The following is an 18,373-nucleotide window of genomic DNA, read 5'->3' on the forward strand; positions in this document are numbered from 1 at the left end:
ACATCATTACGAAAGGGCAGAACTAGTGTTCATTGGGAGTTGATAGGAAGTCTGTCTTCAAATTAATAAATACTATGGGAGAATACTTTATATGGAGAAGATATATTAGCATAAGGTAAAACTGCTAGCTTTTCCTGAGCAGATGGCAGAGACTTCCAGGAAGTACTTGGCAAGAAAATCCAGGAGACCCTTGCCTATTCATATCAGCACAAACTTTGTGGAAGTGTCACTTTGCTGTCACTGTAAGGAGTAGGCTTCGATGTCAATTTCTCTGAAAATAGAGACCAGCTGTGACACTAAATGCGTGGAAACAGTAATTGTCATTGCTAAAAGTAATTCAAGCTTATGGAAGGAGGTATAGAAAAGGGTTTTTCTTGCACAAACAGAAGTGGTAAACTTTGCATAAAATGGCATATAAACTGTTGGACTCAAGCTGCAGTAATTAGGTGAAATTCTGTGATCTGATTAAATAATCTGATGAGTATCATTTGGCCTTAAATATTCCAATATAGCCTCTACTTCAGTTATTGTTAATTTTGTAACTCTTTAATATCAGCCACATGCTCAGATGTGAATGGTCCATCCAATAATAAGAGCGTGGCCTGTATGATATGCACGTTGTAGATCTGAATGTACTGAAATACAGATGAGGTTACAGCATAGTTGTTTCAGGATTCATTTTTCTTTCTCATAAGCTCATTTATTTTAGGCAGTGTTTGCTGTCCTGAGAAAGCATTTGAAAGCAAAGGAGCAATACCTTTCACAAGGTGTCATTGAATCCAGCATAGATGCAAAGTCCTGATTTTATATTATCCTGTACTGTGTAACAATCTACATCAATGCAAAGTAGGGTGAAATGCTGTCAAAATAGACCAACTGTGTTTACCACTCACTTTTCCTGCTGCTAGTGATGGCACAAGGTGAATAGTAATGGTGAGCTAGCTCATAATCTTCCAAACAGAAGGTAGAGAGCAAACAATTTGACAAGATTAGTTATTGTGGACCACAGATAAAGGCTTAATATTTTAGCCAAGGCCTGTGTAAGCCAGGTTTATTTTGAAATATGTCTGCAGTCAGGAGCCCAACTGGCTGTATTTACTTCTAAGTTTAATCATATACAGAATTACTCTTTTGGGTTGAGAAGATGCTGAAAGGGATTTAATAGGAATGCTTGTTTTGTGACAGTGCTTTTCAGAGGCAGAATAGTTTGCCCTGCCAAATTTAAGGCCTGTAAGTTTAATGGAACATACTTTTTGGAGTGATATTACAAACAGTGTTGGGCAGGCAGGAATTGGCGGCGGTGCCTGGAGTGATTAGATTCAACACTGTGGTCTACCACAGTTTAAAGCTCGCTGATGCTGCTAAATCAGTCTCTAAGACTTGTGTTTAAAGACCAGAAAGGACCATTAATACCAGTCAGTCCAGCCACCTGTCTAACACAGGGCACCGAATTTTACTCGGCAATTCCTGCATCAGGTTCAAAACCACTGCTGAACTCCAGCATGTCATTTAGAAAGACACTCAGTCTTCCATCCAAAAGATGCAGACAGAACTTTGTTCGGCAGAGAGAGGCAGCCTGGTGCATCTGATCCAGATGTAGTCTTTACCACTTTATGAAGGAATTGTTACAGACTGGTGTAAGACCATTAAATGCAATCAGCAATTTTTTTTAGTGAGTCAGTCAAAAATTATTATTGTTCAAAAGGTAGACTTTTGAGGTGGCAAAAATAATACCTGAACTGAGGGATAAGAATAAAGATTCACTGAACCATCCATAGGTAAGAGGGTGATGCCTCTGTAGCTTGGTAGATAGGTCACTCACTGTGACGTCATACTCCTACATTCCAGGCTTTGATCCAGTGAATATTTAAACATTTTATTCAATTAGAGTAGCCTCAACATTTGAAACTGAGAACAAACCACTCGAGCACCCGGTGTTAGCACAGTGCTACTCCCTTGAGAGGGAAGCAGCTAGGGTCCAGTTCCCTCGTACAGATAATAGAGCCGCACGAGTTTCCTCTAGCCTCTTGAGTAAATGATCCTATCCAAGTGACTGGTTTCTGGGCAAGATTAGTATCACAACAGCCTCTCTTCTCTGTGTTATTTGTTTCCTTGACTTTTACAGAAAAAACCTGAAAACAAGTACTCCATTTAGGATTTGATGAAATATATCCAAGAGGAATACTGAAGAAAGGAGAAGGAAAGAAAGGAGTTTTTTAATTCTGAGATGAAATGAAATTAATTTATTTGTATGACCACTCACCAAACAGTCATTCACTGAGCTCTACTGCTGAACTGCTTGTACTGCTTTTGTCCAATGCATTTTATTTACCTAATATATTTTCAAATGCTTGATTTCTAAAGGGAATTAGTGTTAGCAAAACACATTCCACAAGAAGCCAAAAATCACGCAAGTAAGGCCGTCTTCATAGCCTGACCCTAATCTTATCTACTGGAAAGATAACCAAGGGTTATAGTTTAGGTTTATAAGCCTTTATATAGCATTTCAAAATCCAGGAGGGTTTTGTTTTTATCGCTTAACTCCTCCATCTACAGGTAGAAGCTATTGTTTTCAGCTAGTCTATATATTGCTTTGCAGATTAGGACATAGGCTACTTGAGGGATGCCCTTTTCTTTCAGTTCAGTTGGGCTATTTCTGGGGCATGATGCCCTGGAAGATCACTCTGTGACTGTGTAACTGTCATATTCAGAACTTGTGGATAAAGGCCACTGCTCTCCTTTGGGCTGAGTTCCTTTGGCCAGATATGGAGCAGCATGGGAAGATGTGCTGATCTGTGTGGTTTTACACAGTTGCAGAGTTTTTACTGATCCCAAGCTATAGTTTAGAGCTAGAATTCTTCAGCAGAATACATGGAAGAGGAGAGGAAGCCAAAAATGCACATAGCAGTTAGTGGTAGAGACCAGTAGGTAACATTTTTGCAACTATACGTCCAGCTTTTGGGCTCCCAGAACAAACTTCTCTGTCAACAAGGATTTTAAGTCTGCTTTATGGAGACTGATCTAAAACCAAAATGATTTATACTCAAGGGAGTAAAGCTCTGTAAGGCTTTACTAAATATCAAAGCAGATTGTCAAACAGCTCAGGAGCTACGTAAGAACACTCCCTGTAACAACATACACTCCATACATATATTTTGTCAAATGTATGTGTAGGTGGTAAGAGAACATTATTTGAAATAACTGGAAAAGGAGTTGAGAATTGTTAAGAATTTGTCTTGGGGAAGACATACCTGGCAACATTCTTGATTAGGTAGCCTTCCCCTGAAGAGGAGAACCTTCTTAAAGCTTAGCAACATTTTTAAAAGCACATATTCAAACTGGTAATATCATAGCAGCAAGCCGCTCAAGGAAATCTTTTTATTTCTGTATTAAAACACAGATTCACCTGCTTAATTCCAGATTTGTATTGAGGAAGCATTAAGCTGCTGCAATTCAAGACTCTTCACAATGATGGACGAGATGTCCCTTTACTAACTGGGGTTTTTTGTTTACCATTTGATGGAAGCACTGAGATGAGCATTGCAGAAGTAGGTAGTATAGACAAAGAATATTTCTAGTTTTCATCTTTGTGCTTTTCATGGATGCAAATTCCATCTATCCCAAAAAATACAGGACTTTTTGACTTTGGATATGTGCAAGTCAGTATAAATAAAACCAAAGTTGTAGCTATTCATCTGAATACATCGTTTGTTCCTGTATTTTATATGTCATTTTGTACTCATTTTGCATGCACACATACAGTAATTGTGTAGAGAATGCTGAAGTGGCATTTGTCAAGAGAATTTATTTGTTAAGGGACAGATTTTTTAGAATTACTTAAATACCAAGAAATAGCAAAGGTCACACACTGGGATTCCTCAAAATCTCTAAGCAAGAAATTGAAATCTGTGAGAATGAGGAGTGAGACCTTAGGAGTCTTTGTTGAACATTCCTCAAGGTGTCTGACTGTCCTTGCACATTTGGACCTTCAGCACTTCAGTAGAGTTGCCCACCATATCATTCTTCTGTCTGACCTAAAATACGAACCCAAATACTTTATTCTTGAATGACTTGTTTGGTTGCTTCATGAGATGCAAATTCAGTGAGTGTCTGTGCTTACATCTCAGAAGATAGTGTCATATTGCGCATTTAATTTACACTGTGAGGACTGTTTCCTTCACAAACAAAAAGACAAATGTCGTTGTTAAATCTGTGTCTTAGGGTACAGTCAAACGTAGTCAGTACTGCTTTCAGTTAAGTAAAATATGGTGAGATTATACTGGCAGATGTATCATGATTACACAGAGTAATAAAACTTGCTTTCTTCAGGTCACTGTCTTCTCTATTTTGAATAAAACTCTGCAAACAGAGACTTTTATAGCAGTTCCCAGCACCTCCCATTCATCTCTTTAGATATTTAAGTTATCTTTGATCTTGAGATATAAAACTATCCCTTCAGTTTACCACAGATTAAAATGTTCAGCCTCTGAAAGGAGCTGCCTGCAGCATCCCACTGGGCTGGGTACAGAACCTTATCAACAAGGGGCGATTCTGCCACCCTCATCCCTTGCAGGTAGTACCTCATTGACACAAACAGTCTTGTTAGCTGCCTTTTATTACTCACAAAGAAAAATGTTGCTTAGTGTGAGTCAGGATGGCAGAGTTGGGCCCTTGATGAACAAAGAGTCTGGGATTATCGTTCCGAAAAGCCCCCTGAGGCCTGTATCAAGAGTTATTAACCACTGATTCAGCCCATGGCATTATTTTGTAGGCTTAAGTGGGATTTCAGTAGTATATTGGGTCTTGTGTCTGTGTAGGGGTGAATTTTGCCCTCTGTTATTTTATCTTATAAATAGCTGTTACAGTTTCTCTTTTACATTATTGTTTAAATCTCTTTCAAAGATATAGTTTCTTAATCCCCTGCTGCTTTATTTTTTCTTTATTCTAATAAAGAATAAATAAATTTGCAAATCCACACATGACTGAAACAAAAGGCAAATAAGCCCTGCACGGTTTGTATTTGGTGTGGGATACCTCATTTTGATGATTTCAGTCATCATTCATTTGAAAAGCAGAAGCTATGATTGTTAAGCCTCATTATTTTCAATGAAGCCTGACAGTTTCAAGGTTAAACAGAAGACAGCTACTTTCATCCCAGTGGTATTTCTCTTCAAACATGGGCAGCTCTTCGCTAACTTGTTCTGCTCTGGTGTGCAGTGTCATTGCTTGGTCACAGAGTGGTGCACATCTAAGCCTGATTGCAGGACAGGGTGTAAGCAGTGACCTCCAACCTATGCCTCCCCAAAAGAAACCTCAATTATTGAAGTAATTTTCCCCCCACTTGTATAAGCCGCAGAGTATTTCTTTTTAACTGACCAGTGATTTAAATAAGCCATGATCTCAGATTTTACTATTTTTCTGCTGTCTGCCAGAAAACAATTTGCAGCCCAAATCTTCTGTCTGTCCAGACAGTTTGAAATGTTTCTCCTATGCTTTATGTCTCTGAAGCATATTAGAGAGGGTGCTAGTGTGAGAGAGAAAAAGACCTCCAGTGATAGTTGAAGTGGCTGAGAAACCTACAGTGCTTCTGAACATACATGCGGTTAAAAGTGAGGACTGATCTGCCATTGCTTTCTGAAATTGCACATGGACTAACATCTGATTTAACAGGGAAACTTCTCAGTAAGAGAGGCTGAGGAAACTATGACCTATCAGTAACTGAGTTAAAACCCTTAGAACCCAGAAAACATTGATTTATCCACTGCGAGAAAATTTTCAGGAACAAATAACTTGTGAAAGCCCTGACTTTATATTTGCATGGACTGACTGCCCTGAGTTATGACTGTCTGGGTGCTGCCTCTAGAAAGACAAAGAAGTGCAGTAGATGTGTGTTACAAAAACAGGAAAAATTCACTAGTTAGTTAAATAGGAAAAGCAGTACTTGGAAAACTGAAAAGAGAGGAGTAGCTAAGCAGTAGTTTTTCACCTGTGCTTTCACTCCTTTAGAGTGAAGTACATTCCACATACATTTGCTGGTGTCTGATAATTACATTAGGGTGGTGAATTCTTAATCTTGTTTCAGGAATTAAGTCACCTGGTGAGTACAATGAAAGGTGTAGCTTCATGGTGCTTGGTGGTTCCTGGAAAACAAGAGTGTTTCAATACGTACTGTGTGCGTTAGTCATGACTTGTGGCAATAAATCCAAGACGTGTTAACTAGTTTTCATGCACTGAAGTTACTAATCCATCCATGAGATAAATGAATTTTGTAGTTCTGATAAAGCTGTTATTTTTATTTCCTATCTGTATTCCTCATGTTGTGTAATATATTTAAAAAATAACAACAACAACAAAAAAAACCCTGTCTTTTCAGATAAGAAAAAATAGTCAACTTTGCAACCGTGAATACATCTATTTGAACCTGCAACTCTTTTTATCCATTGTGGAAATTGTGTGTATAATATACTAAGAGGGTTCTACTACTACACACTGCTTTTATATAGTTAGTTTATTTGTGGGAGGGCTTTCATTGAAAGATCCCATAAAATACAGATAAATTGAAGAAATAGCTTGGGGGTGCTGAAGGTAAATGTGTGCAAATGGAAATTTCGCCCTTTGCATTTGCCTACGTACTTTAATAAAAAGAAAGAATAAATTAAGCCAGTGAGATGCTGGACATGCCTATAGCCTGTGCCTTAAAACTAAGAGAGGATTAGGTGACTCTCTGTTCTACTTATTTAGACTCTTAATTTTTCTGTAGTTGTCTCGACATAATAATCATACGAGCCACCTTCAAAATATCATCGACCACATCCTCAGAAACTTGGCTTGAGTATTTTGAAAAAGTTTTTGACATAAAACACATGGGGTTTTAGGCATAAATTCATAAACTGGACAGTAAAAGTATCTGTTGGATAACAGGCAGGGTGTTTTTTAAGGGGAAACAACAGCTAAGTGTTACATTTAACAAGAGCCATGGATCACTCATATTTTAAAAAGTTCAAGAATTGAATGTCCTGCATGTCTGACGTATATGTGCCACAGGATTGCTGCACAGGGTTTTGTGTTAAAGCCTTACGGGGACCTCAGATACTACATATACTACAAAAGAAAAGTGAGTTGATATATATCACTGACTGCAAATGGGTTGGGTTGTAGGTTAAAAAGTTTTCCGTAAGTTGTCTGCATTTTCCCTTAATGTCTGTCTTTTACAGTAGTGCTTTGTTTCTGAGCATGACCACCACCAGGACAGCTTGGTTCAGTGCAAACACTGTCTCTTTCAGCCAGAACATTCCTAACGTTAGCTTCCTTGTTTTTTTCTCTCCTCTCCCTCTCCCCTGCCCCCTCTCAGGTTGGAAAGGCTGGTGGACGTCCTGAGGAAGAAGGTTGGAGCAGGGACCATTAGGACCGTGATCTGATTGAAAGCTCTAGTCTAAGGAAGCATTCACATCTGGTGACCAGGCTGCTTCATTCAGCACTGTGTAAACACTAAAGCCTTAACTTAGCAAACAGTTGTTAGAAGTGGGACACTCCAGCGACATTCCAAGCTGAGATAAAATCAAATCATAAATGTTTAACTACTTTGCTGCTGAGTTCTGTGATTTGTTGAAATGTTTTACTGCAAACATATATTTGTTTTTAAGCAGATGCATTGTGGCACTGTGTACTGTGAAAAATTATGTAGATGCTTATTTTAACAGTCTGTCCTCTCAGTGTTACTAGACTATAGTCTGCTGCAAGACACAGCTTGATCATGTTTTCAATACTGCAGGCTTCAGGTGCAAAATCCTGCAAAGTGGTTTCAAAATTTAAATCCCTTGTGTTATTTGTGAGACTGCAAACAGTCCGGTATTTGTATGTTAATTATATTAATTGATAAAGTAGGTTCACATTCAAGAAATATCTCTGGCTAGTATATGGGAGATTTTTTCCTCCTTACTCATAGCCCATTGAATTGCAGCTGGTGACTGTGGCTACATCTAAGGGAAGGATACATGTATAGCTTTATGTAACGGTTGAATAGCTATGCTAGCACATGGCATTTTGAGCATACATTAAAAAGAAATGTACAGTTAGGTTTCACTGGAGGTACAGCTTCATAAATTGCAACATGAAAGCCTTGTGACAGTATCTCAGATAGTGGGGAAGGTTTCCTGTATTGTTTTTAGTCACTCCTCTGTCCTTTCCTATGAGGGAAAATCTCTCAAATATTCAGAAACCACCTTACAGAGTCAAAATTTGCCTTTTCAGTGTAAAGTGGGTCCCTCATCCCTTTCCTACAAGACTTTTTGCCTGCTTCTTCTAGAACCTCTGATTGCTCTGCAGTGCAGGAGTACCATCCAGGTTGGGCTTGAGGCCAGACTGCCAACTCTCTGCTTTGTGTACTCCTGAAGTGTCCTAGGACTGAACTCAAAGGGTGAAGGATAGACTTCTACAGGGAGAGGAGAAATTGAGGGGTGAGGAGAAAAATTTGGGGTACACAGACATTATAGACCTTACAGATAGAGGAGAGTTGAACCTATAGCTTTATTTGTGACCCAAACATCTCCCTGTATTTGGTATGGCTGTCACATGACCAAAGGTGAGCAGAAAGGTCAGGTCAGTGCTCGTAAACCTGCTCAAGAAGGCAGCTGTAATTGCTAAGCAGCCCAAATTCAGTAATGAATCTGAGGAGCATGGTGGACTTTAAGCTAGTCCCAGGACCAGCCAGCTCAGACAGAGTGGATGTAACTCCTAAGGCTTCCACTTGCCTGCTCTGCTTTGTGTTTAATGTTGTTATGCTGTCTTCCCTCCTAATGTTTGCTTGTGCAGATGTCATGATATGGCAGTCTAGCTGAAGAAAGCAAAATTTTTATTATGGATAGGGGGAGACATTTCAATGCCTGGTTTTCCTTTCAAGCACTTCCATGTTAAACTTTCATCACCTGCAGACCTAAGCTCCTAAGGTCCATCAACCAAACCTAACCCCTTGCAGAGAGATGAGTAGCATTCCTCCAAGCCAAATTTACCCAACTCATTTCTAGAAACTTCTGAAGTGCTCCTTTTTGACCTTTGGTTGATCCTAAACCAGCCAGTGAGTCTGGAGTCTCTCCCCCATGCCTATTCAGTGGGAAGAAAGTTTAATGCTCCCAGACCAGAGGACCATCACCCCCCAGCTCCCAGCCCCTTCACTATCTCCCGTGTGCTGCTGTCCAGCACTTGGGCAACTCAGCTGCTCTTTTTCCTACTGTCCTCATTGAGCTTTAGGGAGCTAAGTGAAAGACAAGATCTCCTGATCTGCCAGTGCTGTTGAACTATTTCTGCTCTAGGCAGGTGGTGAGGAAGGAATAAAGATAAAAATGTAAGGACTACCGTAGTGTGCTAGACCAAAGTCCAGCTAGCCCAAAGACTGCCTCTGGCAATAACCGGTAGATGCCTAGGAAAGAGTTTAAAGTCAAGTCAGCACTAGTAACCTTTCTGCAAAATGGTCTCCCAGCAATTTGTTATTTAGGGGCTTTCTGACACAGAGGTGGTATCTTTGTATTTAGCAGCATTTTTTCATGACCTGTTTTTGAATCCATTTGAACTTTTGGTATCTATTCATCATGAGGACTTATGCCATTAATGATGCACTGAGTGAAGAAATATTTCCTTTTCTTTGTTATGAACCAGCTCTATTCATTTGCTATCACCTAGTTTTTGTATTAGAGAAACGGTGAACAACCATTCCCTGCTCATATTGTTTCTGTGTCCCTTGTGATTTTATGTATTTGGCATCCTTCTCCCACCATCTCTTTTCCAGGGAGAACCCCTAGTCTCTTGTAAAGAAGTTGTCTTATGTTTTTATTTGGCCTTGTCATGCTAATCTATTTCTTTTCCAGTTCTGCAGTGTTTTTACTGAGAGACAGCCAGATTTGTGCCTGGTACTCAAGATGCAGACAAATTGTGACTTTAACAGTTGTCATAATGATGTTGTCTGTTTTATTCTCTGTGCTATTTGTAATCATTTTTAGCATTGGGTTTGCTTTATGACACATGATTTCTTGGAATTAATATTTCTGTAATAATAACAACTCTAGATCTCATTCCTCAGTTAATGTTCAGCTCAGAGTTCATCATAGCGTGTGTGAAGACAGAACTGTTATCTGAATGCATAACTTTGCATTTATGGGTACTGAATATCATCTGTTGTTTTAGCATGCATTTCCTGGTGACCATGAGCTCCTATTCCATCTCTTCTCACAGCTCATCTTTACTACTCACAGTAACATGGTATCATCAGCATCTCCGTGCTGAATATGGTAATATGAAATACAACCATCTCCAAATTAAACCCCTTTTCAAGCTGATTTCTTAGTTAAATTGAACGTGGGCTGTGGGACAAATATACCTGTAGGACAATAAGGTAACTTTCCTCCACTGTGAAAATGATACATTTATTCTTACCCATTGTTTGAATCTAACTTTGAACTACTTACTTTTCAATGTAAAGGTCTTCCCTCTTACTCCTTGGCAGCTTTGATGAGGAAGCTTGTTTGCTACTTTGGAAATGCAAGTTTACTAAATCAGGGCTTGTTTTCCATGCATGAATGTGCTAAGTTCCTTCTTCCCCTAGGAGTATCAAGAGCTTCTCACCTTCCCCCAAGTCTTTCTGCCTCTGATCTAATAATCTTGTGAGTGCAGGCTTCATACAGCAAGACTGTTTGACCTCCAGCCTCTTGGGTCCTCTGGCTTTGTTTGGGAAAGTAGGATCGGCTGGGCAAAAGTCATCTAGCAGGCTTGATGTCAGATACATCTGGTTGTGGGTAATACTTGATTCAGTAAAATTAGGTGATAATTTTGCTTCATAATTTTCCTTTTGACACATTGTACCTAAGGTGAAAAAGTATTTCCTGAGTCTGTCTTATGTCTTGCACCAAGTAGCCTGAAAGTCAGTGAGCTTTTTAGTTAGGGAGTTTTATCGTCCTGTAGATAAATTACTTTGAATCATAATTAAATTAGGTGTTGATTTTTCAAATTCAGTAGAAATGTTTGTCTTCTTTGAAAAGGACCTTGGGAAGTTTACTGCACTGAGAGGCGAAGATTCAGAAACGGTTGGGTTCTCACTCTTCCTTGCTAACAACCTGGTGTGTGGTCTGTGGCAAATCCCTTAGTGACAGTCATAAAAGGTATTCAGCCCCTGAAGAGGTGCCTAGGCTCCTCGGGAGAGTTTGCAAAAGCATCTGTGTGGCTAACGTCAAAACACTTTCACTTCTTCACCAGCTGAAGTGAACAGCAAAAGTCACACAGGTCTGGTAATGCAGGCCCAGCCTTTAGTACCCTCGGGTGAATTTCTGGCCCCGTTGAACCCAGTCTGAGTTTTGCTTTTCAGGGTAAGGAGGGCAGGAATTCTGGTCTGGCAAGTAAAAACAGGTGATAATGATAACACAGGTTAATTGACTTTTATCGTATGGTTTATTCATTGAGAACTGATTGATGACTGTGCAGAGTTCTGAAAGTGAAGAGAAGCCTGCCCCTATACAGCAGACAAATGCAATTGTCACTTCTGTTGTAATTTATGAGAGAAGGATGAGATTGCATCAGATTACGTACCAGGAGTAGCAATTCATTTGCCTCCCGATGGAACAGCACTTCATGATGAAAGGTGGCTCACCATAGGCAATGCTTATGGTGACGGTTGTAATTACTGGTCAAATTAGTGTCCCGGCTGTCTTGAGATACTCAGAAACGTCCTTCCCCTGTGAGATTTTGTGTATTTCTCTTGATGATCCTGCAGCACGTTATGCATTGGGAGCCATTTCTGGTATGTGCCAGGGTAAAATATGTAAATACCATCATGTTGGCTCGGGGTAAGAGCGTTATTAATGCTTTTCGGCACTGTAATTATATTCATAGTAAGCCTTCCCTAAGCCCTCACTAATTAACAATATTGTGACAAATCAACTTTAACAGAAAAGAACTGTGAACCTTTAGTCATTTAGTACTGTTTTTCATTCAGCCCACAGCCCAAAATTGGTGGCATGGTTTTCTGTAGTAGTGTTGGGAAAACTGCTGATATTTGAAAAGTTCTAAGCCACCTCAGTCTTGTTAGTGGAATCTTGTAGATGAAACCAGTTTGATTTCTCTTTGAATATATTCACAGGAAAATAAGATTCATTAGTTAATCATTAATGTAGGGGAATATTAAAACTCCTTTTATAAATAAGCCATCATATTAAAATAGTTTAGTAATGTCAATATGTTGTCATAGGCACATTTATTTATTTATTCCAAATCACAGGACATTTTACAAGATACCTTAATTTTCAGAGTAAATGGCTTTATAAATATTCTTATTGGGTGATCAAGAATTGTAACATCTTTAATCCACATACACAAATGAACTTGCTATCTAAATGTCACGATTTCTCTGTGCCTTTATTTTCTTAATTTATAATAATTCCAGATGAAGGCTGTAGGTTTGTTGGTTTTTTTTCTTTTTAATTTGTACCCCAGAAGATTTTTGTCCCATGCGAGAATAAACTGTGAGGCACATGAAATCGGTGACTGGCAGTTTCTCTGATATTGTGCTTGCTGTGATTGCAGCGTTACATGTACTGACTCTTATCGCTGTACCATTTCACATCAGGTCTGCAGAACTGGACTTTCTCTGTTTGTTCTTCTCATGCATTGGTAAATAAAATGTATTCACCAGTCCAAAAAAACAAAGTGGTGTTCTCATATTAGGTTGATTATAAGTCAGCTGTTGAGCTTCAGTGGTCTAAACATTTCATTCTTCAGTTTTGTTGGGAGCACACGTGTTCTGTGAGGCTTTTAAACAAATACTTGAAATGGTTGAAAGATTTACATTGCCAGTGCCTAGCTAAATATGTAGTCTTTAGAAAAGACATGGTTTATTTTGGCACCATTTGAAAAACTCAACTATTTTAAACATTTGTTAAGTTCAAGCTTGCACATTTGAACTAAAAGTTTGCGTTCCAAAATGGCATCTCGGGTTACCTGTCTCTCTCTCTTTTGTATTTTATAATCCCTTTATTAAAATAGTCCACAAAAGGAGTTGGGTTTGGAGTGTGGTTTTTTATTGTTAATTGTAAAATATTGCCATTAAGTTAATCAATTTTAAGGTAACATTTACCTGGTAACTCTATTCAACTAAACATCAGAAATCCAAAGCCGGAAGTGTTTTCAGAATTTAGGGCTTCATGTTGGTAGGCAAGACTTGGTTGTAAAATTAATCAAATACAGCAATAGTGGCAAATCCTGCAGTGGTTTACTCTTAGTCATATTATGTACTGTGATGTGTAAGTACTAACCCTGATGGTGAGAGCAGGGCCAGGCAATAAAGAAAGCAGGTAGAAAATGTGTATTGCACTGATAAATAGAATAGCTCAAGGAAAAGGAAAAGCTGTCTTTGACCTGGAGTTGGTTTTCTTTTCCTTCCCTTGACAGATGGGAGAGGCACAGGCAACATTTAGTCTAATTTTAAAAACAAACAAGCAAACTTTTATTTTCTCCTAAGTTTTAACCTGAAACTTCTACTGAAACTTAAAAAGTTGAGAATGTATAAATTGAAACCACCATATTTTGTTTAAAACCTGTGAGAACCCCTGTTCAACAAGTCCTGGAGTGCACCATTACAATCATGCATGTGCTTTGGTGTGTTGCCCAACCAGCGGCCAGCTGCAAAGGGTCACACTCCCTTCTGAGAAGCTGTCATCAAGAGGAGTTTGGCATGTTCTCTCCATGGTTACCTTGAGCCAAAGGTCATGTGTCACATTCACAGAAGTTCATTGCTATTTGAATGGCTTTTGAACTTGGTAGAAGCAGATCCATTGTCATATGGTAAAGTAACAATATACCTGATAGAATTGGTCACAACTGCTTCCCAGTGGCTGTGCTAAAGCAAGGTTATGGTAACCCTTGCAGAATACATTACATGAATTTGTGATGAATAATACCCACACATGAATATGCACACTGTATTTCACATAAAATTGAAAAATGTAATGATTTCCTGAAGAATCTGAGGGATGGAAACGATGGGATATTTGTGCATGAAATAAGCATTAGCAGAACTAATTTCAGAACCAAACTTTAAAAGAAAAAAAAAAAGATACAAAAATGAAAAACTGCTTTAGTACTACTCTAATGCATTGTCTGAAGCCTCAGGACTTTATTCATTAGTATTTGACTTTCACTGATGTAGTGCCACTATTTCACAAGTTTTGTGATCAAAGAGGTAAACTTTTCAAAAATCAGTCTGAGAAAGGAGGCTACTGGTGTCTAAGCTGATATAGGTATCAGTTTAGATATCTGTGAGTAAGAATCAGCTTTTCAAAATATTTAGCTTATTCAGAGAACATACTCAACTCAGATGCAGCCTCTGTGAAAGTATACTAGACTAGAAATAGAATAACAAACAGTAGGAAGTCTCCATCAACACATGCTCATAGCCCTAATATCACCCCATTGGGTGCTTTAACAGGCTATACAAAATTATCAGCTTTATTTCTTCCACTTTATATAGGCAACATTTTTTCTCTCACCCCTAACATCCTACCAGTGCATGGAGAACATCGATATTACAGGTTATGGTTACTAAACACTAGCTGTAGACTTAAGCAAGAGAGGGAGGCACGTGAATAGATAAAGACTAGGAATGTGATCAGCTACAGCATTTGTTATATCTGTTTGTTTTAAAATGGCAGTGCAGGAAATGAAATGCTTCACGCTATGACTGGTACGGCAGACCAGCTCTACTGCTCAACCATATTCTCACTGGTGGGGACATTACCCTCACCCACAGTCCAAAAATGTAGGGTTGTATAGGATATGGATATGGATATGGATATGGATATGGATATGGATATGGATATGGATATGGATATGGATATGGAGCCAAGGGGATCCAAAACCCCTTATCAAACATTTTGGGCCTGGGGTTATGAGCTCAAATCAGCAAACTGAGAAAGGTATAGATGAATCATAGCTTTGACTGGGACTTTTCTTCCCATTAGAGAAGAAAGGCACAAATCAGGACACCTGGACTGCCCTGTTGTTGCTAAAGCAGCGTAACAGAAAAAGTACAAGATAGAAATTACATTTTGAACAGAACAGTAAAAAGGAATTGGGTGAAATCCAGGAACATATTAGTGTGGAAGCTTTGCCTGCTTCAGACATAGAAAAGGAGGAAAAGTTGTTACAATGACTGTCAGAAATACTTTGCTTACATGTAGAAGTGTTGAAAACCTCATGGAAGTCAAAGCAAGATACAGCTGTTGTAATATTTGAAAGTAGGTGTCTCACTAAGGTTAAAGTTCGTGTGTGAGCATAAGGCTAGGAAATTTGTTGAAATTTTGTTGTGTTCAGTTTTTTCATTAAATTCTTGTTTGATAGGTCAAGCTACCTTGGTTCTAAATTTCAATAAAACAACATTTCTAATTAACATTTAGATGGTTTGGTCACTATATAATCAATATGAAAATTGGCAGTGTCCCCTCTACTTCTCACAGGTTGAGCAATAGAAATGGCAGTTGTCCTATCGCTAAGGCTTTCTTGTTATAGATCTGACACAAAAGGTTATGATATCAAAATAGAAAATATTGAATTATATTTAATCAGATTGATCCCTTCTACAATTTTCATCAATAAATCTCAGTACACATTTAAAAGGAAAATTAATAATAGTACTTTATTCCTAAACTGGTAAAAGAAATGCCTAAATGAGCATTTGACTGTATATTGTATTTCTTCACTCTAGGCCTGATTACAACTGAATAAAGTAGACTGAGGATTTTTCAGGCAGATCTTACCACCTCTGTTAGTCCAGTCAGCACTCCCAGATGTCAAAGCACTATTCTGGCTCAGGTGTACTAGTGAAATGCCACCTCTAGCCATCCACAGCTCTTTATCACATTTCTCATGGCTTCTTCTGTCCAAGTGAGTAGAGAACAAGCAGGGCTTGGTTAACCCAGCTGATGTTAGTTTAGCTAGCTTAGGCAGTGCTGAGCTGGTCAGATGTGTGTCAGCTCTGTGTAGAAAGGCAGTGGCAAACAGCTTGAGGGGCTGCAGCCTTTTCAGTGGGCCAGACTGGTGACCACAGGGAACATCTGGAAGATCTGGTCCTTGCTGATTTACAGGTCTCAGAGATTCATTCTGGGCTGTCTCCATTATTAGTCCAAGACAATGAGTTGCCACTGTATGAATAATAGTAAGGGCCATGTCTATAGCAAAGTTGTAGTTCAACGGCTTACATTTTAATGTGCCATTAATTTCTCAGTAGTTGCTTTAAGTCAAGCTATAAAATCATATCAGCAACAAATTTTATATGTACAGAAGGAATTCTGTAGTCTTTAAGAAAAATAATACCCCTGCTGGACTGCTTTAGAGACTAATGTTTGGCTACTGAGCGATGGAAAAAATCTCTGGAACTGGTTACAGCTTCCCAGCAGAGTCAACAAAACTGAATTTTACCATCCTAATATGTTTTATTCTTCACTCTTGCCAGTTGCAGCAATATTCAGCTTTGTGGAAGTGAGAAGGGTTCCCCTGGAGACAAAGGGAAACCTGTGGAGTTTCAGGTCATCCAAAGATAAAGAGACAGTAATGTGAAAGTGAGTGGTTTTCTAGGGGATCTGTCATAGGAAATGGGACTCAGAAAGCTTAGTGTGGTCTTGGGGACCAACTGTTCCCCCAAAGGATATTATCCTGTGGGGGCAGCTGTGTTGTGTGTAGTAACTGAGGTTCAGCAGCAGCATAATGTAGGCTGTCATGACTTCTGCTCACTAGATGACCCATGTTCCCCCTTCCCTAGGGGTGCAGGATTTCTTACCTGGTGCACACACGTGCACTGCCAAGGTAGAGATGCTCACTTGGCCCTTCAAACCATAAGAATACTTGGGCCCAGACATCTCCTACACTGAGGTGTGTTCCTCCTTAATTCAACAGGTCCCCATAAAAGCCACACAAATAAAAATTGATCAGATCAGCTGTGGCCAAGAGGGGAGGTGCTGTGCATGCTGATAAGCCAAGTAGTGAAGGAGAGGTCAAAACAGAAAGGGAGGGAAGAAGGGTGAAGGCTGACCGTGCTTTGCAGATCCTTGTAGGGTCTTGAGATAATATCTGGCTGTGTGGACCCAGTAGACAGGGAACCACTGGCCTCTGTGTCCAACAGAGGACTGGAAGCAAGTTTTTAATACCATTCCCGCCCTTGACAACAACTAACACCTGTCCATGCCTGAAGTCACCTCTGTTTTATTCAGGCAATCAAATCTCAGCCCAAGCCATTTACAGAATCTGTTTGTTGGACTACATTCAGTGTTTCTGCGCATCCTTGCTAGGGTAAGGAACACATCACAGGTGCCTGAACCAGGGCTGTGCTCAGCTGATGGCTGCACCTCTGCTGGAAGAGCTGAGGCTAAATCTAGATTACCAGGTCAGGCAGTGCAGGAGAAGCAGATCTCTAGAGAAAAAAGGTAGCATGGAGCTCCCCACGGCCAACTGCTGTGCATTTGGGACTAGCTCCACCATAGTCCCTGGCCTGGGCTGCCTGATAGCAGGCAGTAAAAGCACATCTCTCAGTTTCTTGTCATTTCTGTGGGATCCTGAGCACATCCAGACTGCTCTGGGACATAAACCAAAGCACAGAAGGTGGAGACAGTTGGGAGAGTGGCTTTTAAAATGCACCCCTAACACAAATAAAACACAAATATAGATGCATCCTGAGTGAAATCTGCCTCAGGAATTCACTCTTTAGAGATGTCTGTCTGCCTGGCCTTTTGCACAGAGCAGGGCTCACTGCTGGACTGCGATTCCGCTGTTCTGACCCAAAGGCATTGCGTATGGGACTAGCTGCACCCATTTATAGTATTGTTGGACTAGAGTTTGCTCACCTCCTGAGAGCTTGAAGTGCAGGAGGAGCAAGGACAGAGATGTGCAAACTCACCCTGCACTCTGTGTTAAAAAAAGTCTTGACTAAGGGTTGTGCTATCTGTGGAGAGCGAGGGGGACTGCTCATATCTGCACAACTACAGCATCAAACATTTGAATACAGCAACAACTTCCATAGCATGTGCTGGAACGAAGGCCAGAAAGCTTCACAGTTTTGCTCTTCTTTGATCACATAATGGAGAAACTCAGCTCAACTGCTTTTCAGGCAGCTAAATGCCCTGCTTCCTCCACATTTTGCTTGTCTGCTCATGATAACTTTATTTCCCCAGAGCTCTAACAACCACTAGAGTAAGACTCTTATAAATCTGAACTGCCTGTACCTAAAGAAAATATGCTTTCATCAGTGTGTGTTTTTGTGAAATCCCACAGGACTGCTCTCAATAGTCCAACTGTCTGTTGTAACTATCCACCCTGATTTTCAGTAATGGCATTATCCTTGTAATTT

The 18,373-nt window shown here is 39.6% G+C and overlaps 1 protein-coding gene across 7 annotated transcripts in view; it reads left to right on the forward strand.

Moving 5' to 3' along the window:
• The window catches only part of MIPOL1 (mirror-image polydactyly 1), a 199,808-nt gene extending 186,773 nt beyond the window's left edge, over positions 1-13,035 (forward strand). For all 7 annotated transcript variants that reach the window (XM_074868320.1, XM_074868324.1, XM_074868325.1 and 4 more), the window contains one exon: positions 7,352-13,035. In XM_074868320.1, the coding sequence (XP_074724421.1) occupies positions 7,352-7,418 (67 nt within the window). In that variant the 3' untranslated portion in view covers positions 7,419-13,035. The remainder of the gene's footprint in view (positions 1-7,351) is intronic.
• The last annotated feature ends 5,338 nt before the right edge of the window (positions 13,036-18,373 follow it).

This window comes from Strix uralensis, chromosome 4 (assembly GCF_047716275.1).
Source record: "Strix uralensis isolate ZFMK-TIS-50842 chromosome 4, bStrUra1, whole genome shotgun sequence".
NCBI classification, from domain to species: domain Eukaryota; kingdom Metazoa; phylum Chordata; class Aves; order Strigiformes; family Strigidae; genus Strix; species Strix uralensis.